We start from the raw sequence: 27456 nt of genomic DNA on the forward strand, positions 1-27456 counted from the left end.
AAAGGTCCACTGTTGGAGCAATCATTAGAAAATGGAAGAAGCTAAACATGACTGTCAGTCTCCCTCGGACTGGGGCTCCATGCAAGATCTCACCTCGTGGGGTCTCAATGATCCTAAGAAAGATGAGAAATCAGCCCAGAACTACACGGGAGGAGCTGGTCAATGACCTGAAAAGAGCTGGGACCACCGTTTCCAAGGTTACTGTTGGTAATACACTAAGACGTCATGGTTTGAAATCATGCATGGCACGGAAGGTTCCCCTGCTTAAACCAGCACATGTCAAGGCCCGTCTTCAGTTTGCAATGACCATTTGGATGATCCAGAGGAGTCATGGGAGAAAGTCATGTGGTCAGATGAGACCAAAATAGAACTTTTTGGTCATAATTGGACCAAAAAGGAGGGGTCTGACAATTTCAGACCCCTCCATGATTTCTAGTGGGAGAACTTGCAAAATAGCAGGGTGTTCAAATACTTATTTTCCTCACTGTGTGTGTGTGTGTGTGTGTGTGTGTGTGTGTGTGTGTGTGTGTGTGTATATATATATATATATATATATATATATATATATATATATACACAGCTCAAAAATAGATGGGGTGAAGTCCTCTCATCTAAAATGAATAAGCACCAAGAGGAGCGAGGGTGGGACATAAAAGAAACCAGGGGAGGGTGAGCAAGGGGGAGAAATCTCTCACCATATCAACATAAAGGTAACCAAAGTTCAGCCAGGAAGAAGCAGAAAAACACAGGCCACTAAGCTCTAGCCTCCGAGGTAACATGTGAACATGCTGAATAGGCTTTCAGAGAGAGACAACTGTCTGGCCATGAGTGACAAAAGCAAACCAGTCCAGCCAAAGGTCAACAGCCGTACAACAGCAATAACACTGGGAACAAGGGAACATGGACCAGAAAATGACACTACCATCCACCCAGAGTAGTAGTAGTAATCAAACTGATCTGAATTTTAGTGTGTCGATAGGCGGGCAGCTGCAGTGCAAAGGAAAGCAAGAGTCTGTAAAAGAGGTTTGAGGAAGCCAAAGAGCAAGCTCTGAGAGAGTTGGAGAGATAATAAAATAAGCCTTAAATTGATAAATGTCTGACCATGAAAGCCTTAAACAGATAAGTTAGTGTAGCTTTGAACTTCCTCCCACGAGGCAACAACAAGTCTGCCCCAAATCACATTTGATTTGAAAAATTTATGTTCAAAATTAGACTTTAAAAATATTAAAATGCTCTATGGGTAAATAATTAGATTTTATATACTTTAAATATACTGTAAATATAATTTGTCATATATTTGTCATTTAACACCAAGGACACAGAATTTGAACTTGGAAAAAGTATTTTCAATTTCACTGTGTCTCAGAAAATGAATGAAAAACTGTTTCTTGAGATACTAAAAATGGCGTCAAATAACAACTACAGTCTGGCCTGAAGGTAGATTTGTAGACTAAGCATAACTAGATATTTGGAGTTAAATTGTATCTACATTGAATTTATCTATTTAGAAGCATTGGATGTGACAAGTATTATAATTACCTTTGATATGTACTTGTCAAATTAAGTCCATTAGTGCAACTTTTGAAAGACCAAAGTGGTGAAAAGCAACTTTCCTCAAGCAATAGCAGGAGACTGTGTGTCATACATGAACAAACAACTAATCAAATTCAAATTCAAATTAGCTTTATTGGCATGAATGTGTAACAACAATATTGCCAAAGCATCATACAAACTACATAAGAACAATCAACCCCATACATTTCACTAACTAATCAGTGTACATTAAATCTGAAATGCTGGAAACCAGAAAGTTGGTTTCTTTACAGGCTGCAAACTTCTTGCAAAGCAGGCCAGGCTATCATTATTATGAAAGTGAAAGTTACACATATCCCTTTTTGGAGATAGCAATTGGGTGCTGTCTCCTGTTAAAGTGGGTATTTCAGGGCCAAATGTTGGCTTTGTTGAGAGTGTGCAATGTGCAAGGACAATGAATCCTGCTCTCACGTTTCTTTGAAATTGTTCTAAGTTGTGTACCAAATGGAGCATATAATTTAACATTGGAAACCCCTCAATGCAATCAAACAAAAATATGACATCATTTTATGTTCTGATGGAAAACCAAGGTCACTGAATGGCAAAGTCACCGCCAACTGTGTAGCAGTAAATTCTACCACTGTGCTCTGCATCACGTCCACATTTGAGATGTGAAATTGCAGAGTAGGGTCTCAATAACATTAGGATAATACGCCATATACTGTTGGAAGGACACTGGGTGGTGTTTTCAGAGCTGCTGTGAGTAAAAAACAAGAAGCTCATGGGGTACTATGGCTGAACATGTTCCCAGAAAACACTAAAGCTAATTGTTACGACCCGTGAGGTCTGTGTGCTGTGTTTGTGTTGCTGTGGGTGTGTCTGTCTCTCTCCTGCAGGTGTGTGCCTGTCTCCTGAGTGTGACGCTGGGTGGAACTCGCAGCTGTAGCTGATCAGCGGCAATTAGTGGGCCGTACAAGCTGAGCCGGTGGGGCGCTCTCGGTCTCCCTCACTCACCCTTCCTTGGTTGCTTGCATCAGTCTGTGTGCCTCGTAGGACATGACCTGCTGGGTGCCGTTCACAACTTCGCCTCGCACTGTGAGGTTGGTGACTCCATAGAGGTAGTCGTCAGCCTGGCATTCCTGACCAGTGGAAGCCATTGTGGTGAGCAGCGGGTTACCTCCATGTGTGCTTCCCCAGCGCGGTGGGAGCCGTGGAGACTAAGAGATTAAACGCCTTTTTTGTTACTTTGATTGAGAATAAATACATTAACCTGACACGTGTTTTGAGTCATCCTTGGTTTTTCCACCCAGTTATTTGTCTCTTTATTCGTCCCACACCCCTAGACAAGCCGGTGACATAACACTAATGCTCGCTCCCCCCCCCCCCCCAATGTTAAAGAACATGTACAGCTGTGATGTTTAAGAGTAAACTAAAATACATGGCTAGTAAATACATTTGCAGCACTGCAGTGAGGCATTGCTCTCATTATTCACCCTCATTCTGCCAATGAGTTCAGCAGCTCTAAGTAAAGCCACTTAAAAATAAACTGTCACATGTACCAAGGCATATTTATTTAGAAGAGACTCTGCTTACAGCACGTTGCCTGCTAAACTAATTCTCTTTGCAAAACCTCACTGAAACAAGTTGTCAGCTGCAAGAACACACATTCTGGCCCTTGGCTCGAATGTATAGAGACCCTTCAACCACAAGGAGAAACCAGGACACATGGTGTTTTTAGATCTAAAATGAAGCCTCCACAAGTTTGTCAGAAATGCCCTTTCTGCAGTGTCCTTTTGGTTCACTGAGCCAGATCCACATAGCGTCAATAAAATGTCAAGCAATACCAGACAAGTTTGAAATTTGGAGATGAAAACCCTTTAAGATGTCTAAACATTTTGTATCACCTGTATATCACTCAGCCTGGAATAAAAAGTGAAGACTGGGTCAATAAATAGCTAATCTTTGCTGTCCGTGCATCAGAGTCACCGCCTAGCGCGCCCCCTCACATTTTCAACCCCTTCCTCCCCAACAACAGATGTGGATGGATGGCTCTCTATAGCGAAGTCAACACCAAGGCCAGGAGCCCATTACCACGCCAGTCATGCCTCAAGGGCGGACTACCTCTCCCCTTCCCCCACATCCTACCACCTTGGAGAACACGCTGCACCAACACAAATGCCTGTTTCCAGTTCCCACCATGCCTCATCAGAACACAATCTAATTTAAGCAAATATCTGTGTGTGAGGCAAGCTGGGATACAAGTTTACAGGTCACAGCTCAACAATTCACAACATTTCAACATGTAAACACAACCATCTTTCTCCTCAGCATGTGCAAAGCTTCATCGCCCTTCACTCCTTTCTTATTGGCCATCTCAGTGTTGTTGCACAAAAGAATGAGGGGGAGAGAGAGAAAGCAGGAGGATGGGATGCGGGAGAATGTAATTGGGAGAGCAGTAGTCTCTCCCCTATCCCACCGTCAGGGCTCATCTGTCTGCTCGTCCCTGAGGACAGGATGTCAGATCAGTGGAGCCAGGCCTCTGGCTGACAAGACGTCACCCTGTGGCAGAAAGATGCGCACGTCAAGAAGCCAAGTACATGGCAGAAAATGTACTACCCCTCTGGATTAAAGATGGTATTTAAAGACAGTGAAAGGCCTAATCAGAAGGGAAACTAGTGTCAGAAAATTAAGATTGTTACTTTAATTTCTAATGGTTATGACAGTTGATTTTTGCAGATTAGAGGCACCATGGTGCTGTGGACTGTAGAGTAAATTCACATGCATAGCTGTCACCAACCACATGTCACTTATGTGCATAGACCACCTTGTTTTAGAGATGAATGGGTATCCAAGCAGATTCAAGACAAGTTTATAAAGTATAGTATACCCAGCTAAAAAAAATGCAGTCTAATACAACATCCCTGCAATAAATCCTTCCCCATCTCCTAGAAATTCCATTTATTTAGTACTAATCTGTCTTCCAGTTATGTTGTGTTTACAAATGTTATGTTCACAGGCAATGTTTTTTTGTAGAGAAGCGCTACATTTACGTATCACATAAAAGTCAAAAAGGATAATGGGTGTACACAGCACAGAAACTAAGACACCAGAGACTGGGATCACATCGCATGAGGTTCAGTCTAAACAACAAAAGCACTTTGTTAAGCTTAGGGAATAACTCTAGGTTAAATGTTAATAACGTATACATGCTGTGTGTCATCCTTCAAGTCACTGTGGATTTGGGCCAGTGAGTGCCCAAATTATACCATTAAAAAAAAAGGGAAATAGAGTATACTTAAATACTAATCTAAATTGTGTGACTTGCCAGAAGTTTCCTAACAATGGTGATTTAAAAAAATACATAAAAACCTCCAAAACTTATTTTCTGTTGCAAATTAGTTGTAAATATAGTGACCCAGAGCTGAATAAATTCTACTCGAATATTATTTACCCTCATTCATATACATTTACTCATTTAGCTGACGCTTTTATCCAAAGCGACTTACAATTGCTATACATGTCAGAGGTCGCACGCCTCTGGAGCAAAGACGGGTTAAGTGTCTTACTCAGGGACACAATGGTGGATGGGTCACAGTGGGGAGTTGAACCTGGTTCTCTCACACCAAAGGCAGGCATCTTATCCACTGCTCCATCACCCCCCCCTAACTGCTTTTGGCTCGGTGTACGAAATAAACATGTAACATACAATACAATATGGGACTTTGCTTTTGCAGTCATATGTGATATACAGTATACCAGTATTAAAACAATCACATTATCAGATATTCATTGCAATTTGCCAGTCTTAATACACATGCAATCTGAAGATTATTGTATTTTTAGCACAGAGAAGAGCTTGTAGCTGTGGTTGGAAAAGATTTATTTCAGCACTGACAGCAAAGAGAGAGGGAGATGACCACTTTGCAGCTGACTGTTTTGATGGAGTGCGCACGAGAAAGAGAATATATGAGAAGTATATCAGAAACAGAGAAAAGAAGCTAGATGAAAAGCGAGCATGCGTCCCTGAGGAGAGGAGTGTAATCCTGGGCAGTAATTGCTAACTGGCTCCATACCTCCCCTGAGATACATCACAAGGAGACAAACAGAGGAGACAGCAGGTTAAACCCAGTAACACAGCGCTCAGCTCTCCACAAGCAAATGAGAAACAGTGCAGTGCAACTCATCACTGTCCCACAGCTCTGCAGTACAGCTCTGGCCGTGTATCCAATCGAACATTCTCAGAAAGCAGCAAATAACAAAAGAAAACATTAACAGCAAACTGCAGCAACTAAATTTTAATTCAGTACTATTGTATAAGGTGCTAAGATAGACAAAAAGAAAAACAATCCGTCTGCTGACTACTAAACTGCAGATTTATATTCTGGTATGCTGAATACATTTTCTAAATTCCCAGCTGGTGCATCAAACCTATGTGAGGAAAATGGCTCTTGCTTATGGCATAACTGAAGTTTAAGGTCATTAATTATCCTACAACCTCAGAATACTAACTGAGCTCATCTGCACAAGTCTGGTCACTGTGACAGGAAGTTTGCTGCTCATGTGAAGCTTTTACTGGCAAAGAACTTAATCTAAACCCATGCACACATGACTGGTAAGCATACATGAACACACATAAATCTTTCATTAACGTGGAAGCAAGCAGCTGCTCAAGCTGTGAGAGGAGGATGGTCTGTTGACAGCTACCTTATTTCATATAAAACATGGCTGGAATATAAAAAAAAACGTGACTACAAGTGAGACCTAAAATACAGTAACACATCTTTGAGTTACAGTATTATTACACATTTAAAGTTAGGATCTTCAAAACATTCATGAAACCAAAGTCTATTTTTACAGTCGAAGCTTTTTCTGTAATAGCCATTCAATACATTCTGTAATGCGGTCTGTATATAGCATTTTTTTTTTCTTTAGTGGCTCTCTGCCTTTCCCATGTTGGATTTAAATTGCCTTCACATGCATGCGAGAATGGTTTATGGCACCAACACAGCTCTTCAGCAAGCAAGCTGTAAGAAGAAGCAAAAAGTCTATATTGTAGAATGTACTTTAGAAGAAGCTAGCTCGGTGTTATCAGTATGGATATATGGCAAATAATAACTTATTAGCTGGCTTGCTATGTCTTGTTTTGTTGAGCTGATGTTTGCCTGTGTTGCCGGCAAAATCAGCCAGAGGTTTCACAGAGGTTTAGCTGCTAGCTATAAATATTGAGTTGACGTTGCGGTCTAGCTTGCCAGCCCAGTTTCAAGCAACTATATTGCTCTGCAGCGGAAGAGCGCAGCCGGTGTCGAGCTGGAGCCGGGCGAGCGGGCAACATAGCCAGGCTTAGCAGCCTCTATGGACATAACATTAGTTAATGGCAGAGACGAAGAGACCGAAGAGGATGGTGATGAAGGAAGAAGAGAAAATCAAGAGTGACCAAGTAAGAGGCTCCCGGACATGGCGAGAGCTTCGAGAAATAAAAGGCTGCAAGACGAAGGGCGAGCTGGCATTCTGGGTACACAGTTAGACTACTACTACTACTATGTTTGTCGACCTGCTAGTTTTTGTTTAAAATTAATCCTAACAAAGTATTTTATCCATATCACCCACTCATACTAAGCACTGCAATGGCAATTCCAACTCAACAAAACTTAACAAACTAGTTTTAATAGCTTGACAAGCATTTTGATCTCCTATTTGACTGTTCATGCCATTGATAAGAGCTCATTGTTACTGTAACTGTCTCTCACCCTAATAATGTAGAAAGATTTAGCTCCATGAGTCAGTAACCTTGGAACACAGCAAGATCGTGATTCATCATGATAATTGTCTAGGTGCCAGCGCTGCAAGATAATGAGCCATAAAGGTAACCATCAAAAAAGAAAAGAGGGGACTGCCTTCACAGAGCAAGAGTAGAGGTGTCTCTTACGTTAAGTGCATTAATATTTGAAAAATTTAAAATGATGAGTGCATAGCAGGAGCTCAAGGGGCTGACCCTGCGCTCTAACCCCTAAAAATGCATACAGCATGAGTTTGTAACAAGGGAGGGATAAAAGTAAAATGTCAACTGCCTGTGCACACTGACAAAGTTTTTATATTCTCAGAAACACAGACATACTTCACTGAGAATTGATTATCAAAGTGATGCGGAATCTCACATGGTAGTGGAGCCACAAACCACTCCACAATAATTCTGTTCATCATAGCAGCCTACCCAGTATGCTGGGTAAGAGAACTTTCATTGTCTGACTGCAGATGCCACCAATTATCAAATGTCCAATTTCATAAATACATTTTTTATAATTAACAGGGACAAATGCCTTCAGTAAAAGTAGATATGAATGTAATGATGTGAATGGCCAGGTACAGGGCCAAAAGTGTACCCACTTTTCTGTGTTGATCCCAGTGGGGCAACATATAAGAGAGTATAAGAGACAGGCATTCTCTCTGGGTGCTGCTTCATGTTACAAGAACAGAGAGTAGATATATGCCCATACTTCCACATCTACCATCCATCCATCTTCAACTGCTTATGCTGCGTACAGGGGGGCTGGAGCCAATCCCAGCTGACATCGGGCAAAGGCGGGGTACACCCTGGACAGGTCGCCAATCCATCGCAGGGCCACACATAGACAAACAACCAGTCACACTCACACCTAAGGACAATTTGGGGTCACCAATCAACCTAGTCCACATGTCTTTGGACGGTGGGAGGAAGCCAGAACCTTCTTGCTGTGAGGCAACAGTGCTAACCACTGCACCACTGCCCCCACATCTACCATTTAAAATTAATTAGACAGAAGTCACAAAATGTTTCAGAGGCTTGTCAGATTGCAATCAGGATTGTTAGCATAAAGAATTTATCCTTACATAAAGCAACAACTGCACTCTTTCTTTTGCCGTTTTTCTCTCCTATTTTTCACTAATCCCAAGTTCTTCCTAAAACTGGAGCGCTGCCTTCATGACAGTCACAATGACATGGCTGTCAGCCAGATTATGATTGTTTGTCATGTGCGTGCCTACCAGAGTTCTCCATCGTGGGGAGTTGCGACACTGAAAGGCATCTTATTATTCAGGCTGTTTTATTTGTTACTTTTTAAACAGTGGCCCAGTTGGAACAACGAGCTCTCAAATATACCGAGCTAAAGTGGTTTCTACTGGCCCTGAGCCACCGCTTAACCATTGTTACTGAACTTTGTCATTAAACTATGTCTGTATTTTGATTTATTTGCTTGGTAATGACATTGGGCTCTGATTTACACCCATATAATTATCTATGTTAGTTTAGAGTTTATCTTTATTAGTTCATTTATTTGTTAGTTGTACTAACAGCTGGTTGTTTATGGACATAATGAATAAGGCGATCTAGAAAAAAAAGCTATTTAGACATCTTTACATTACAAATGTTCATATTAATTTCACACAAAGGCACCAAGAAAGAAAGAAAGAAAGTGGCCTAAAGCAACTTGTGTCTTATATTACTAGTCACATTTATTCACATATCATAATAAAACAATCACCTCCAATCTAAACCAGCAAGTTGAGCCACATTTTTGTATCAATGTCCCAAACCCACATGTTGTATAAAAATATCTTAAATCCACATGTTTAGCATGTAAAATGTATTTTCTCTGTCAATGTTTCAAACATGTTCACAACAGGCTGGCTCTTCGGAGCCTGTTCAAGATTTGGGAAACACCAGTATAAACTCGTAAGTGTTTATACATAAGTTTATACATGAGCACTTTCATATTTTAATATTACCACTGTTACATACAGGACATTGTTATGAAGGTTTTTGATCTATTACATTATGTTGAGTCACGATAAGACAACAGCTAGTACTATTGTGTCCTTGGAGGATTTCAGAGTTCAGAGTTGTGATGTGTTGGTTCTGACTCACTTGTTTTTTTGTGTAATTTAATCACATCCCAACATTCATACAGAGTACAGTGAGCAGAAGCCTACTGTGAAAAGTCTTAAAACAACATGGCCCATACCACCTATGCCAAACTCGTTTGTGAAGAGACAGAGAGCCCGGGGCTTAAGAGCACAGCTGTTCAACCCAATATTGTCCAACTCTGCTATAAGCAAGAAAACCATACATGTGAGTGAGAGAGGTAGAACGGCAGGGTGAGACAGTGAGAGGACAATGACAGCTAATACATTCGTTTGTTCTTCCAAGGGTAACTACATAATCATATACAGACACCATGAAGCATACTGTATAGGATGTTATTAACCTGCCATGAGCAGTAATAGAATATTGATTTGTTCTGTGCAAAAGCCTTTACCATTTGGACAATATGTTATGCAGGATAGTACTGCTTGTGAGTGAACAGTGCAAAAATCCTATTAATCTGTGGTCCTTAGTTACTGCCCCGCAGCACCATAATACATTATATGAAATGTCCTGTTGTCACATTTGCGTTCAGGGACAGGTTCTAGCCTGGGATATACAGCATGTCACATTTTACAGTTTCTGATAATGCGAGAAACTCTTCACACTTTAATATGCAAACACAGAGACACAGACACAACACGTAGGCCTGGCAGGCTCCGACTCCTCCATATGCAAATGTGAGGAGGAGCAGGCGCAAAGAAAAGAGAGGAAATGAGTCTGAGCGAGAGCAGCACGGGAGAAAGAAGGGAAAGAGAGAAGTAGACTGCATGCAATGAGAAGTGCAGGGTAGAGGACAGGCTGCTCTTTTTACAGCATGAGGCGCTGCATTGCTGAGGGAGGCTGCAGAAATGTGAGCGACCATGACAGACGCCCGAGAGAGCAAGATGGATGAAGGAATGACAGCTATCTCTCATTCAGGCGTACGATGAGGAGGAGATAGCAGGATGAGGAAGGTTTTGTCGTTGGACAGATGGAGAGGAGTGTGGCAGCTCCGTGCTCCTGTGTTATAGTTTTAGCCATAGCTGTACTGACCCTGGTTGAGTTTACTCAGGCAGCCCGAGTTGCAGAGGGAGCGGACCGTCCCTGGGTCCCAGCAGCTCCGGCCCTTCATCCCACTCTCAGCAGGCCTGATCCCACTCCACGCTTTCTGAGACGCAACGCTGCCACGGGCCACTACATAATCCCAGCGAGGGGGGGGCTGAGGCAGCGACTTGCCCTGTTCAGCATTGCAGAGTGCACACACATACTTGCACGCTCACACACATACATACATACACACATACATACATACATACAGTACACAGACAGGGGAGCAATGCAGGCGCTCCCTATTGTAATTCCTATGTACTCTCCTGCATTGCTTCCCTTTCTTCCCGGAAACACACACGCACTCGGGACACACACATTCACAATTCTCCTCCACATGCTTCTCTCCGTGCAGTGCAGAATGGAGAGGGAGGGGGAGAGGGAGGGAGGGAGAGAGTGAAGCAGAGAGGAGATAGGACTCGGCAGCCAGCAGTCATCTACACAACTAAGACCAGAATGCATTGCTTCCTCTCTGTTAACCCCCCGTCTGCTGCTTTTGTAGATTGACAGAGAAAGTCAACTATTTGGGGAAATGGCAGAGATGATATTAAGTAAAGGCAATGCTGCTTCAAAAAGGACACCAAAAGGACCTTATGTATGATGAGACATGAGGGAGGAAAAGATTTCAGGTTAAGTTGTGACATATTAACTCAGAGTACACCAAGGGCAAATGGTCAAATACAATAAAATTTCCTCTCCTACTAATTGACGTGTCCCTCCTCTGTCAGAATCTCTTTATAATAATCACTTGCCACTGGACTACTTCCAATCTGACCTCCCACAGAGAGGTCAATGTCACTACCAACGTAACGCAATTCATACTGTAGTTAGCCCCAGGTTAAATTAACAAACTTCACTCCCTCCTTTTCAATGCAAGTGAAGGGAATTGTTTCAGTGCTACTGCCAGCGTACATATCACACTGTACTGCAAATCAAGGTCACCTTGGCCACCTGAACTATAATTCTCTGCCCCTAGAGTTAAATGTGGACTACCATGAACACACACATTTCTAGGTAGGGCCGGTGTTGTGCCGAGTTCTGCAAGCCTGCCGAGAATTGCATGCATCTCCAAGTAGTGTTTAAAAACAATTAAATATTCTTTGTGGGATATATCAATGATGATAAATGATTCAAAGTATATATTTTATGAACGTTTACAATAATTAATAGTTTATTACACTTAGTAGAAGGAGCATTCCTTGAGATTCAGCAAAAGTATGTGGTGAGCATGAGCACAGCAAAGTGTCTGGAAAAGGCCCCTGAAGAGGTGGATGCATTATTCGGCAGAACAGATGTTGTAGGCTACCTGCCGAGAGTTGCATCCATCTCGTCCCGTTTTTTCAGCATATATGAGTGTTACCTCCCGCGAGGTGCATGTAGTTCTCGGCGGGCATGCAGAACTTGGCACAACAATATTGTTTATTTACTTGCAGTGACAACATAATAAACAGTATGACCATATCCTGTTACTGTTTCACAATTTGTGCTAGTCAAAGCATTTATAATAAAACATGTAAAAATTAGTTTTTTAACTTTTTGTTTGACATATGCAGTATGAAGAGTTTGATCTCCTGATAGCCATGATTATTTTACATGTATGTGATTGTATGATATTGTGATTATGTATTTGTATCAGAAAATATCCTTAATACTATCGTGACAACATTTCACCCAGACTTAAGCCTGGATGATAAACCAAATTTATCAAATAACTAGCATTGTGAGCCTCTTGCCAATCTAACACAAATATATTCTTACTGAAATATACTTTCATTTCAGTTTTTAGTAAATAAAGTCTACTTAGACTGACAATAGCTAGAACAACCAATGCCATCTAATTGTACATCCAATTAACCAACTAATCAGCTCAAACTCTAAAAGTCCAAAATCTTTTTCTGGTTTTACTATAATTAATCCAGACAAACATATACAAAGTAAGCCAGCACAAGAAAGGAAATGTCATGCACGTAGGTATTTAAAGAATACTTATAGTTGCATTTGTCAACATTGAAATAAATGTGACAGTTTACTGTTTTGGATTCATTGTTTTAGATTAAGTGACTTTTAGACTAAGTGTGTTTGAATATGTGTCTGACCCTGGCTGTTATCAAAGTGCCTAGCTTTGGTTTTAATTACTAAGCTTTGTAAACATGGCCTCAGAGGGCCATTTTTAAATTATATTAAGGCTATTGCTAGTGTTCAGAGTACACACTCTTTAGGTGTTACTGATAATAATCAGTGTATTTTAGTAGGCCAGGACACCCTACTCCTTGGATGCAACATCACACATAAATGTGTGAAATGAATGCATCCTCTCCCTCATTGTAAATCTATTTTTACAGAGAAAACAGAAGGAATTTTGGTTTCAAGAAAAGTATAGCTGTGACTGTTTCATTATAGAACATTTCCTTGGGTAACAGCATGGATAGAAATGCACAGATTAGGCCAACATGATACTAAGTTCCTACCTTAATTGAAAACACTGCTACAGTATCACATAAAGCTTGTCTACTGTCATGTCTGCGACGTTGCAGTGATTCTGTAAAATATCTGATAACAGCAGAAACAGGCAACAGGGGAGGGCTGCTAGGGATTGTAAGTGAGGTGAGGGAAGTGCTGACAGGGAAAGATTGTTGGACTGTAAATAAATAACATCCCCTAAATGTCCCGGGGCATGTTCGAGGAGCTGCTGAAGCATGAAACCTCAATTAATTTCATTCTTGACCTTCGTTTTTTCTCTCTGTACAGTTAAGTTTAACCATGCAAGAGAGCCAAACCTGACTGGTGAGAACTGCAGGCTTTGTGTGATGTATCTGCTCATTTTATCAATGCCCTTTCAAATATCATCTTTTTTTGGCTGCATTTTACACTCTGTTCTTTCTTCTATTTAGATTTCAGTCATTCAGCACACTGAGCTGTTGTGTGAAAAGTGCTAATTTAAATAGTTCTAGTTTTTATCATTATTATATAGACCAATGACCAATTAAGTCACTGTTGAAGGTATCAGATTCCCATGTGGCGCTGAATGGCCTTAAAAGATATATATAAGAAATATATTTAAAAGTGAATATTTTCTCAAGCTTCTGTATTTGATTTCACATTGTAAAATACTAAGTGTCGTAATTATACAGTACATATAGACAGTGCTATCAGGTAATAAAAACACTTACATACATACAGTATGTTTAAAGGTAAATTGGTATTACATCTAAATTATAATAATGCTCTGGGCTCTAATGAGTGACATCTAAGTTGCTCCAAACATTACATGATATTCTTTTGAAATCCCAAAGTTAAGAAGAATTCCAACCCCACAAAGACCTGTTTATTTTCTGGAGGAAAGCCAGATGAAGGCCAAACCACCTGAAAGACAAACTAAAGAGAAAGAAGGTGTCTCATTAGGCCAATTACTGCATAAATATACAGGAACCCAAACACTCCCCACAGCCTGAATGCTCATTAAAAACCAGTTCAAAACAGCTCTGTTGAAGAAAACTATTTCCTTGTTGGAAGGAAATAACAGGAAAATGACATTTTAGAAGTCACAATCAGAGTTTGAGACCATTTAAAACATTAGGCTGTGTCAGTTCCAGCAGCAGAAGCCATAAATGCTATAGGTCCATGCTAAAAGACATCATGCCAGACCCAGTCCTGCCTCACTGTCACTAAGGCAACAGAAGACAATTTGCATGTATGAACCAGAAAGACTACAATCAACTGCAGTAAAATACAAGTCTGAAACTGAGGGCTCCTAATGGACTGCATTCCTCCTGTGGCGATAATAACCTGCTTATCCAAAGGAGGTGGAAGATCTTTAATTAACCACAAATGTAAGAGTTTAGAGTAATTGCTTCCTGCGTCAGTCTGCACTGACTTAGTAGAGAAACCATGCATCAACTTGATGATTTATGTAGTAATCCCAAACAGACACTTCATCTCAGTGCCCCACGTAGCAGAGTGAAATTATAGCTGACTCTCTATACGCTGGGGCGATGAATCATCCAACCTGATTGCACATATTCATCACCAGCAAATAACCTCAAGTCCAGGTAGCATCTTCGCATGGCAGCTGTTGGTGTTGGCACTGTAAATACCTCTGTGAGTTGTGCCCTTAAAATTTTGATGTTTAAAGGCTCAAAAATATCCCTGCATGTCTTGAAGCATGTATAGGTAATGGTAGTTAAACATACAGAACTATTGAGAATTGCCTTAACTCCTGCAGCAACTGTTCCCTCTGCAATAATTTGCATGGTCATAAAAATGTGTATAATGCAAATAAGAGTAAGTAGTACTTTAACTTCTGAATAAAGATTCTATTTAAGTATCAAGGCATTTTGCTGTGGCCAGCCTAAGACACATCTGTATAATACCCATGCTGTCTGATCATCTTGATATAACACACCTGTGGGGTGGATTAGATTATATCGGCAAAGGAGAGGTGCTCACTAACACAGATTTTGACAGATTTGTGAACAATATTTGAGAGGAATAGGCCTTTTGTGTACATAGAGAAAGTCTTAGATCTTTGAGTCCAGATCATGATGAATGGGGGCAAAAACAGAAGTGTTGCGTTTATAATTTTGTTCAGTGTATGGTTTCTAGTTTCAGTGAGCTCAAACTGAGCTTTGAACCAATCATTTTATAGACAAAGGCCCATAACACTACAGTTTGGAAGCAAGAAGTTATTCAAGAACTCCATCATAGTAGGCTAGTCCCAAAACACCTGCATACTACAGTTTGGACTTAAAAGTCTGACTCTCCTCGGTCCAAATGTAAGGATGTTTGTTTTTTGAGAGCATAACTGTTCCTACATGAACATCAACTGTTGTTCAAAATGTTCAAATGAACAGTAGGAAGAAATCACCTCCTTGAGATTTTTATAGCACTCGTGTAATCATCTTTATATCTCACAGTAAACTGCTAGAGGTCCAAGTATTTGTAAAGCATACCTGAAGTGACAACAACATGGACCTTGCAGTTGTTGTAATGCATGTGTGTATTTACATAGATTGCTTGATATCAGATATCAGAGAACACTCCCTTAATAGAAACTTCTATCCTTTAGGTCAACATACATGCTGCCTTGACTATAAATGTCTTAATGTATGTAATGTAGGTAATGTAATAGTATGGTTGTTTATTTGTTTAGTGTTTTTAACCATCTAACCTACAGAATGATTATGAGATTTTGTTTAAAAACGTTAAATAGGAACTTGTGTAATGCCAGTGTTCACAAAATCATAAATGTACAACAGTGACAAAATATAAAATGGGATTCCATCTGTTCAGACTTTACTCAAAATATTCTGGTAATATTAAACCATGAGCCAAATAGGCTTGGCGGTAAGAAATACTTTTTACTTTCATCTCTCACGGCCCTTTGCGTGAAACACCAGAGAGAAGGTCTAAATTAATATTGTCCACAGAGAATAGAGCTTCCATCACTTGTGGCCTTTCAACAACAACAAAACAACAACATCCAGCCCACTCTGGCAGACCGCAGTACTGTTGGAAACACTATGCCGACTGTGTGGAAAAGAGCAGAAGTTGGCACAAAGAGCAATACCTGACCAGTGAAAAAGAGGTGTCACAACACATAAATCCATTAAGAGGATTAAAAAGCAGGAAAATGGAAAAGTGAATGTGAACACTAAACCACTATTTTCCCAGTTGACCGCCTTGCACACTGTTTAACTAATTTTTATTTTAATGACCTGCCTGTATCAGCGTTCCCAATTTCTACAGTGCGTCAGAAGGTGTCAACTGGGACACAATATGAGCTTAATAATGAATTCAGGTTTCATGCAGCATACTGCGGGTCATTGGACACACTGGAGCCATACAGAGCAGACAAATCCCAATGCAACAAAAGACAGCACACTAGTACCAGTGATGAAGAGTGGATTCTGTAACAAAGGTCTAATACCAAAACACCCATGCAAGAAACAAAAGGTGAGACTCCCACAAGAACGCACTCACACATGCAGTACATAACCAAGCAGAAAGGAAAACGATAATTCTAATTATTTACTACAATATTATCCAAGTTTTGGTCCAATTAACAACACCTATAACCATTGTAACTGTGCACATCAAAGATGGCGACAGCTTTATCCTCAGAAAGCTTAAAGACAACAGGACTAAAGTTTCACTCACAGAAACTACACTAAAATGTTTAATTATGTTTACAATGAACTCAACTGTTACTTGTTAACACTTACTTACACAATGTTATGTTGCTACAATTTAAAAGTTGTCATGTGTTCAACATGCAAAACACTGAGGCCCTGTAGGCTTAAAAACCTATTGTATAATGCTTATTGACAGGAAAAGGACAATGGGTTTCATTAGTTTCACATATACTCTAAAAACAACAACTAAGACACAATGGAGTTTCAAAGAGCAAGTCAGAGCAGTGGGAGAGGAAGAAGGTGGCATGTAACTTCAAGATCGATGTAGTCGTGGCGAAGAGTGGTGGGGAGGCATGCAGTTTATACAGGGAGTGTGAGTTTAGAGAGGTAAAATCCATTATGAGACGGGGCTGTTACATTCACAACATATTTAAGAGGCAGAAAAGGGAGGAGGAAGTTAAATGTGGCTGAAAAACAGGAAGAAGGGAAAAAAAGGAGATAGAAACCCTGAGGATGATTTTTGGCTGGGTGACTACTTGGACAGCCTCAGTGTTTGTGATCCCTGGGTAGAGCTTGGCTTCATCTGGCAGAGATGTTTGTTATGTCACAAAACTGAATCCGACTCTGATCTCTTTGTCTCCATCTCCCTCGTCATTGGGGACAGAGCTGATCTAGCAAATCGACCTCAGCTGGCACGCGCTTTTACATCCAAGACAAACAAGGACAAGCAATTCAATACACAGCCGCTGCAGAACTAATTGATGAGGATGATAAGCGTGCCATCTGCCCAACAACACTTTAAAACACGTTTAAAACACCGTTTTTGGCTCCATTTAGATCAATACAGTAAGTGTAGATATTTCTAGCTATCTATTTCTAGATCTGTCAAAAGATTCCATTATTCACTTTATAAGCAAATCATTAAAATCATGTTGTGAGTCACAAATTTACTGAGGCATTCATTTTGTGGAAAGGTTACTTTCTTTTTCTTTCGTTTTCTGCCTGAATGTATGGTCATGTAGACAGGTGTAATAAAACAAATGTACAACAAGCATAAACACAGCCCTACAACCCTTTCACAATGTATACAAAAGAGCAAAACAATTGAATCAATTGAATATATTCTTCATCAATATATTCACTGTTAATGGAGAAACATTTTTATACTTTAATAATTCTACAATGTTTTCCAGTTTCCAAGCAGAGTTTGTCTCCTGAATGAGCTAGAATAATTTCTGGGACAGATGTCTACAGTATTCAGCCTCTGTCTAACAATGGAAACATTTATACACAGCTGCATCTAATCACCTTAACCAGATGAACATGTATACACGCACACACGCACACACAAATAGAAGAAAAGCTGCATACTTACAAGAGACTGAGAAACCGTGCCTTATCCCATTTCTATTTTGTCCCCAGACTTTTTAGGATAATAGCAATGTTTTAAGCCAAAAAACACGTGAAGAGTTGGAAAAACCAGAGGGTCATTCCATTCAGGGCTAAAACCCGCTGGATGAAAAGCAGAGTACATGGCTTACTGAGAGAGAGGAGGAGAGAGAGAGCGTGCGTGCGCGAGAGAGAGATAGGCAGGGAGGGAGGGGGCGGGAGGGGGCGGGAAAACCAGACAGCAAGTGAGAGGGTGAGTGGAAGAGAGAGAAAGATCGAATGCCTGAGTGTATGGATGGCTTGGGGGGAGACAGTTAGGAGATAGGAAAAGAGGAGGAATGGTGGAAAGCTTGTTTAAGTAAGGCAGTCCTAATAATTCCCACTGTTTCAGGACCATGGAAAGAGCACTTCCTTTTATTTTAAAAGGAGAACAGCAGCTTGGGATGTTAAAATAAAAGAGTTAAAGGGAAAGATACAGAAAAGTAGTAAGAGAAAAAATAACATTAGCAGAAGGATAAATGTAAATATATATGCGATAACTGAAACCCAACAAGTAAATCATGTGCCTACCAGTTTACTCACACACTAGAGTAACCAGAGTCAGTTTAAATAAGGATGACTGTCAGACTGACTTACTGATCAAATGCTAATGCAGATCGATGCGCAGTTGTTTGAGAACTCAAGATACACATCAGCTTTCTGGGAACTTCAGGGTCAGGTGCAGGAGGAGAGGCTCTACTGTGGATCTGTAGCTGCTGCTGTTCCTCTCATGCCTACCTCAGCTAAATCTCTCTGAACTCAGCTAGACCCACAGAAACCACTGATTGGATGACTGGTTCCAGCATCTACAAATTTCTCAATTTTTCCACCAACTTCCACTAAACCGTCCCAGTTTCAACTAAAATTGCACCACCTAAGCACATTTTCACTTGTGTGAAATTCAAATGAAAGTGCATGTCAGGCTCGCAAAATTCAAGCCATTCAAGTGAATCCACTGGCTGCGATCCCACTTTCACAGGCAGTGGCAAAAACAAGGCAGGCAAACCCAGAGGAGAGGTCACATTGAAGTGAGGGGGAACACTGCCACCTGCTGAACACATGCAGGCAGCAGCTTCAGTAAGCTGATAGAAATCCAATCTAAGCCTAAATTACAACAAGATGCGCTCTTGAAGGACAGGCAATTTACAAGTGAAGGCTTATAAATGGAAAGGACTGCAGATGTGACACCAGTACTAACAAGAAATTCAAGTAATTGATTCGGGGTTCAGGTAACTTCAAAACAGAAAAGAATGTCATGGCTCACAGACAAAGAGAGACCTGAGATTCGAGGTGAGACAGGAGTCTTAGTGCATTATTGGATTTTAAAATCTTCCTGTCTGCGTAAGACAGAAGAACAACAACAAGCCACGGCAAGGCTATCAAGTTATACCTGGTCTCTATCTACACATACGATGAGTTTACACTGTGCTCTCCTCAGGTCTCAACTGGAGCTCTTTGTTCCACAGACAGAGAGAGGAGCAGCAAATTAATGAATGTAGGCACCTGGTCACTGATCCGTGTACGTCTAACACTGGACAAAGAATGAGCCTAATAGCAAAATGATCCATAAATTAAATTTTGATAAGCACTGACATCATATATAGCCATTCACTGTGGTATTAAAGCATTGCTCAAAGTTGTATTAACCAATACTTCATTTTCTGATCAACACAATGTGCCCCTTTCTCATGTTCTCTTAAATCCTCCTCCCACAGATAGATTAGCAGTGAAAGGAAATGTTAGAAGAACACAAAGACACACGTACTCTTTCTCTAAGCTTTAAAGCACTTACTGAGTCAAAGCTTAAACAAAGTACAAACAATGTACAGCTTTATACAATAAAAGTCTAATCCATGGCAGGAAGTTATAGCACTAATGCAACAGTTACTAGAGATTTAAAGTTTTGTGTTTAAAAGTATTTAGCAAATAGTTTCAGAAATTCTAAATGACAGTGTTAAAATCTACAAACTACATTTAAATTTCAACAGCTTGCTAAAATTGACAGTGGGTCAAGGGCTAGCTGGCCAAAAGCCTTTGATTGTCATTTTCAAAGCACAAAATTTCATATGTGTTTAACAGGTCATGAAAACTGTATCAGTTCTCTACATTTCAAATAGATAGAGTATGTTTTTTTCTTTGAAAAAGACATTTCTAGCTTATATCTGAATTTCATCATTTTTCGCTGGATTCTGGAATGGGTCCAGAAGAAAACACTGGTGTAAACTGTTGTTGGAAAGCATGTTTTATATATTCGTGAAATATGTGTAGTTCAAAAGTCTAACCTTTTCAAAATACAAATACAGCAATATTTCTCTCCTGCTTACTGGAAGTGGTGAGCCAAAAAGCACTCACATTCCTTCCCACTCTATATTTAGTGATCTAGCTTTCAAATGGAGGCCAGAGGAATATATAGCCTGTCTCAGTCTCTGTAGACCCTGTCTGCAAAAGACTGGGGCAGAGAGGCATTGGGATGATTCCAGGGTGAAATATGAAGAAAAACGGTCCTCCTGGGCTTTTCCCACAGCCTTCGACCCGCAACACCTAATTCAAGCATACAAGTCACTCTTGCAGAGGAGATTGTTCTGTTGTCAGGAGAAGACTGAATAGAAGCCCCGGTTTTCACAGTACCATTTGCATTCTCCATACTTCTTTTCCAACTCGACTGAGCAGACGGCGCTGCCCTCTCCTGGCTCACACCGGAATCTGAATTACATTAAAGAGGGAGGGCGTGAGCTGAAACACCAGCTGTGCAGAATATGAAGTTCCAGGGGACAGTGGAACATCAAATATCCAAATGTCTATGCTGGCCTGAGGACCATGCTGAACATGCTGACCTAGTGATGACCACACCTTTAACCTTACAGGGATCTTAATAACTGAACAAACAAAGTCATAACACACATTTGCATGTTTGCCCAAGACTTTATCAGCCCAGCCTTTGTTTATCAAGGTTAAAGTCTGACCATTAATGTCTTGCACCAGCACCTCATGTGTGTATTACACAGTTTGCACTTGAGAGACTATAAACAGCATGCCATGCAGCTTAAAGTTTCTATATAAGTAGCTGCTGGCTCCAGCTGCCCTTACCAGACTGATCGTTCATCATGCGGATGGCTTTAGCTTTGGCCAGCTCCAATGCTGTGACCCATCTCTGCCGCTCCACCTCTGTGCTAGCCTTCAGGTGGTAAGTGCGGCCGCCACTGCTCAGGACAATATTGCAGGCATCCTCTGTGTCGATATGTGCTGTGGCCAAGTTGATTGTCCCACGACACGTGTGGGCCATCTCTGCCTGCGTCCTGCAACAAAATACAAGGCAGAAAAGGAGACAGAAAAAGACAGAGAGAGAGAGAGAAAGACAAGCAGACACAAGAGAGCTGAAGACATTGGTCTGGGGCTGTCATCATGCATGTAGAGAGTACAATTGACATTCATATAGTACATATGCACAAGCAGGGAGGCGAGAAGGGACAGAGAAATGCTGAATATTATATAAGTGTTTGAAAGCCAAGCAGCAGCCACACCTTCTCTATAGTACATTCATGAAACCTAAACCCGCTAATGTTAAACAAATGGTATAGTCTGAATTTCTGATTAACTCAGCGTGACCTCCCTGCCCTGCTGTGAGTGTGCTGAATTGTGGGTATTCTGTGTAGCCTCCACTAAGACCAACTGTTGCACATTCAGTGGGCCACAGTAGTATAGATAACAAGGCCATTGTCTGGCTTGCAGCCTCTGTAGTGAACAAAACCAAACAATGAATAACGGCGTGAACAAAGAGAGAACAGAGTGTGAGAGAGGTTAAAAAAAAAAAAAAATGAGAGAGATAGCAGGGGAGAGAGCCAAAGCAGCAGAGCAAGACATTGGAACAAAGAGCAAAGCCAAGGGAGTGTTGCACAATGCAAAGTCTAAGCCAAATGTACAGGCTGCAAGTTTACAAAGAAATCAAATAAACAATGGCTGCACAGCAATTGTTAATAATGCTGCACCTCATCCAAATATGAAAACTGCTGTAGAATTGGCTCAGTAGCATAATTATGAGACAGTTGTTCTACATCATAACACAGTAATAATAAGGTCTCTGTTGGAACAGGGTTACTGCAACTAATATTGTTAACTGGAAAAAAGAAAATTAAAGAGAAACATTGCATTTACAGATCTGTGGTAGAAAGCTGTCTGCCTGTGATTCTGTCACGGTTAAACAAGCTAAGCTGCAAGGATGGGCCTTCATGTCCCTCAGAGAGCTCCGGCCGCAGACAGCTGATTTTGCTGATTAACACCCTCGACCAGAGAGCAGCAACTAATCAGCGAAATCACATGCTGTGTTTAAACAGATATATACTCAATCCTCAGTGTCACACCACCGCCCATCCACACTCTTGGAAACAGCCATTTTGAAGCATGCAGCCATGCAATCACGAGGATGCGTCTGTATTTGTCTGTGGGTGCCAACATCCATTCATCCATCCTCGGTGAGCCCTCACTGCCACGAGCAGCTGCCTCTCAGCAGCACTAAGCCCGACACCAGCTCCAGTCTCAGTTGACACTGACAAGGTGGCTGCAGCCTTATTAAGTCAGAGGTTGAAGTGTTTTCATGAGCTCTGCCAGGCAGTGATCCCCCTAACACTGCTTCTACAGCCTGAAGTCAAGTCTTGTTATAATGCCAATCCAGAACAAGCGCTTCAGTGTACTGCTCTTCTGCTGGCGCTCGGTGCACATCAGTTGTGCAGACGAGACCGCACTGGGGCCATGTGAAGCCTTGCGGAGGGCGGGCAGGCGGGTTTTCTGAGCAGCCCAGTTTCTAGCCGAGCCCAGCCGTGCTCAGCTGCAAAGTCCTGGCTGTAAGTGGGTCAACAAACTGAGTGTGCTGCTGATGACTAAGATGAGATCCCCACTGATCGCTTCTGCCCTGTGGAGAGGCGAGGCCATGCAAAGGCCATGAAATTATACAGTCACGGGGTCTACGAAAGCTGGGAAAGAGAGATAAGCACTACAGGGGCATTAAGGCACTAGAGGAGGAGGGGGTGAAGGTGAGTTGGGGCAGCTGAGGGCATGAGAGAGGTTCCTGCATGTTGCGCCGAGCCAGGACAGAATAGCAGTGCTTTACCTGTCAGTCCCCTGTGCACACATCCTCATAAAACACAAATCCACCGATCTGGAGCATGTAATGACAGAACAACAACCAGTGAACAACACAGAACAACAGCCATAAGCATGAGGAGACATACACAGACAGGCAGAGGATATAGGACACAGTACCCAGACCATGAGAATGTGTACATAGGTTTTTATTGTGGCTGGGGGGCTGAGATATCACAAGACATGGAGGGAAGGAGCCAGAGAAACTCTGGGGAATGTGTAATGCTGATAACAGAAAGGAAACATAAGGCAAGAAAACCAAAGCAACACGGACAGCACGACGTGACCTGCTGAAACGCTGAAACAATGAAGTAGTGAGAATGTGGCCAGACTCCCTGCTCGTTTTAAAGTCACTCTGCTGCTCTCACCTTCACATAAAAACATGAAGACCGCCCGGGCAGGCCCAGACACAGGGACGCTTTCTCTCTCTCTCTCTCACACACACACACACACACACACACACACACACACACACACACACACACACGTAATGCTAAGAACAACGAGGAGCCCATTAACAAGATTAGATCACAGCATCCACATTTTTTGCTCCAGTCACCCTGCTGATGTGCCAGGCTAATAAACAGAGTTCAGACAAGGCTCTATCCTCCGGCTGGGCCCAAGGTTCGCTAGCTCACTACTGTCTCTTCCTGCACCCAGGAGCTGAGTGTGTGAGCAGTAACACCATAACCTGACACTCCAAAGGGATGCCAGTGGTGCCAAACCCCCACTAAGCATTTAAATTGCTTTACTATCTAGTTACTCTCCTGCAGCTGAGAAGGAAATGTGGCAGGCCTGCTCTACTAGGAAAGACAAGGCTGGATTCACTGATACGGCAGCTCCAATAGCACTCAAAGCTTTAATGCCCTGTAATCTTTCCTAAAGCACCAAGCCAGATTTACTTTAAGAAGTGAGTAAGTAGTGCTGAGAGTATTAAAACTGGGAGCAAAAGTCAATTAGGAAATTAAAAATGAAAATTCAGTGAGAGAGGGAGGACAAAGATCTTGCTACAAGTCCTGGTGAGAGTAGCACAATGAGGCTCTTTCTGTGATTTAAACTAAAACAGACAAGGCTGATGTGGAATAAAAGACTGCAAGCTTTGCAGCGTCAGAGCCAAACATAATCAATAACAAGTGTAATGTTGAATCTCTATAAAAATCCGTTAGTGTTTTAACAGGCGCAAGTGCTGAGTGTGGAAGTCAGAGCACACCGCTACAAGTCAGAGAACTAAGCCTTCGCTTTGACATCAGCAGGTCTTGGGAATGAAAGCGATGCCTCCGGTTATTGGCTAGACCTCTAATTGGCAGTCAGTCACTATTGATTTAAACATTAACTGGCTTTTTCAAAAGGGCAAACAAATATTGAACACTGGTCAAAGCATGTTGAGCTACATCTGATGGGACGTGAGTCTCTTGGGCTTTAAAGGGCATCCTCTTAATGACAGTTTAATCCATTATGAAATGTCTATCCATCAAATTATATCATATACTTCTCCAAAGTGACATCATTAAATCCTTAAAAATTGGGTTCATGTTTATTACAGCGCTCCATCCTCAAAGACAAAACAATTGTGGTTACTTATTTGACATGTAAGAGCAGAAACTGTAAACTTAAAATAGTGAGAGGAAATGGTATAAAGTTATTTCCAACTGCCATACTTCTCTGTGTATTTGTCTCGTAATTGTAGGACAAGGACAAAAATGTTTAGCACAAAGTGTACATCTGAAACGCAACGCCATTATCACTTGACACACAGTGAAGACACTTTAATTAACATGTTGTCACATTTGTCTGACTGTTTCCCTTTAGCTTCACTCACAATAGAAGTGCAGACAGTCGGCCAGAGAAGGCACAGACAGTGGCCTTCAGGCACACAAAGCCTGAATTCAGACATACAGTGTGGCCTGCCAGGAAGACATCAGTGTAGGGGACAACTTGTGTGCTTCACTGCCTCTGTGCTCAGATGTTGACAGGCTACCTTTGTTTCAGGGACAGCAGTCACCTTACAACATAATGGACTATTAATAAAGGGTAGAGGCAACAGGCGTCTTTTCTTTCACCACAAGAGCAGGCAGGAGTGGGGCTTTGGCTATCCTACCTCTGTGTCAAATAACAGTGCTGACAACAAAAGACAATCAGGCTGCTTGAGAAAGTGTGGCACTAGGCTGTAGCATGAGATGAAATGGGCTCCACATTTGGTTTAGATTAGATTTTTCTGCGAGCACAACCACTTGAGAATGTTCTCTATCCAATCTGATGAAGATTTATATTTCTGAAGATTGCATTTATGACTGCTGGAGCTGCAGGGAAGCATCGTTAGTCAAAACTTTGGCTTGCAGTCAGAGGACCCAGATGCAAACCCCCATACGGACCAGAATTCACTCTGCAGAAGAGCCTTTAAACAAAGCAGTGAATGCCCTCCTCCTTCATAGCCAATTTTGCACTCTATTTGAAAATAATACTATCCTATAGGGATCAGCTTTGTGTCACATTGTTTTTATTATCAGTTTGTACATAAGCTAGAAGTTGTTTTAATCATAGGCTATCTGATTTGTAAAGGCATTTAAACTCCACAGTTACAGCTTTGACTAATAGCGACTAATATTTCTGTTATCAGAGGACAGTTAACTCCAGTGGGTGCACATTCATTCTGCTATGATCCATTTATTTAGTAAAAGTGGATCAGATAGGGGGAACAACCGTTGCAACAATTACTCTATCTCTCCTTTGATGAGGATCATGCACATAGGTGGTTCAGGGCTTCCCGGTATGGCATCATTAATTTGCTCCATACTCACTCCATAGTGCAAAAGATCCAAATGCTGGGTCTATTCATGAATTTTGCAATCAATATTAAGTTTGAAATTGGTAAAACCTTATCAGTGCACCTAGGGCAGTGGTTCTCAACCTTTTTTGGGCCAGCGCACCTCTATCCATTATCCAGGTCCCTTACCGCCCCCCATCAAACAAGATGTTTGCTATTTGCCCTGAATATTGTTGATTTTTTTATTGTTACTATTGTTATTAAAAACATGGAAACGGTAACAAAAAAGCCATGTGAAAAGTAATTATATTTAACTAATAAGTGAATGCTCCAATTTCTGCCTTTTCTGCACCAATTTATGGTGGCAATGTCTAAAAATTCAGGTGGCAGGTGACAATTCAAAATATATAATTATTATAGAATATAATCTACTGAGGCTCTCAGGCATTCTTATTGCTTTTAAATATTTTTCTCCTGTAGATCAACTTATTTAATATCATCCCTGCTCAACACACATGATTAAGTCTTACCACCTCTTTTTGTGGGGAAGTAACCTATAAATGTGTTTGTGGCCCCTTTTCATCTCAGTAATAAATTAATCCATTTTTATTCATTTATTGACTGGACTTTATTCGCTCATCTGTTAATAACTTATCATAACTCAGGGTTTCCCACAGAATGACAGTGTAACTGTGGCGTAGCTGTACAGCATGCTAGCCTCAAAAACCCATCTGTATTCTAACATTAACTTAGCGCTCCTTATTAGCTAGGCTCCTTACATGCTTGCTAATAACTTTTAATAGCTGGGTCTCCGACATTGTCAGCTTGTGTTGGACAGATTTGTGCAGCTGTGTTAATGAGGGAGCGAGAGCAAGAGATCGAGAGACGGATGAGAGAGACGAGCGAATACGGTTTTAAATAGGCCTAGTAAAAAAAACCTAAATTCAATATGTGCCGGTAAGCCTTGATATTGTGGCAGGCCGCCACAAATAAATGAACGTATGGGAAACACTGTAACTTATCTGCTCATGTTCAAAACTTTCTGCACATTCAGAATCTCTCCCACATATCTGAGTTCTCTGAAATAAAGACTAACGTCATTAGCCTATTTAAAGGAGAATTCATAATATTTTACTACATACTCGATACTGCATTATGTTACTGATTTGCTGGAAGTATCCCCTCGCCGTCTAACAGACAAAACTGAATGAGACGAGGAGGTGCTCATGCCGGGGGGAAACGAAACTAACCAACAACACCTGTGATCAGACAGAAAGCTCACGAATAATTCCACACACGTTAACTTCAGCACCTCTGATAAAGTGCCGCTTACAATCTCCAACAGAGCAAGACAAGTCTTCAGTTTTTAACGTTACATTTTTATAGCCTACTGAAACTACAGTGTATGTCCACTTTGGCACAAACTGTCTGCGACTCACAGCGTAAGGTGGGTCCATGTCACTCGCTGGTGTCGCAGC

At 41.3% G+C, this 27456-nt stretch overlaps 1 protein-coding gene across 4 annotated transcripts in view; it reads right to left on the reverse strand.

The window, feature by feature from the left end:
- LOC119891454 (oxysterol-binding protein 2-like) overlaps nucleotides 1–27456 on the reverse strand; it is a 49570-nt gene that overhangs the window by 20013 nt on the left and 2101 nt on the right. The window contains exon 2 of one of the 4 annotated variants that reach the window (XM_038703111.1): nucleotides 21166–21374. The exons of 1 other annotated variant lie outside the window; for it this stretch is intronic. In XM_038703111.1, the coding sequence (XP_038559039.1) occupies nucleotides 21166–21374 (209 nt within the window). Of the gene's footprint in view, nucleotides 1–10465; nucleotides 10488–18025; nucleotides 18144–21165; nucleotides 21375–27456 lie in introns of those variants that run through there. 2 more of the 4 variants (XM_038703115.1, XM_038703112.1) reach the window with 2 other exon arrangements.

This window comes from Micropterus salmoides, unplaced genomic scaffold, assembly GCF_014851395.1.
Source record: "Micropterus salmoides isolate LMB-PRFRI ecotype aquatic unplaced genomic scaffold, ASM1485139v1 Ms_hic_scaffold_7, whole genome shotgun sequence".
Lineage (NCBI taxonomy): Eukaryota > Metazoa > Chordata > Actinopteri > Centrarchiformes > Centrarchidae > Micropterus > Micropterus salmoides.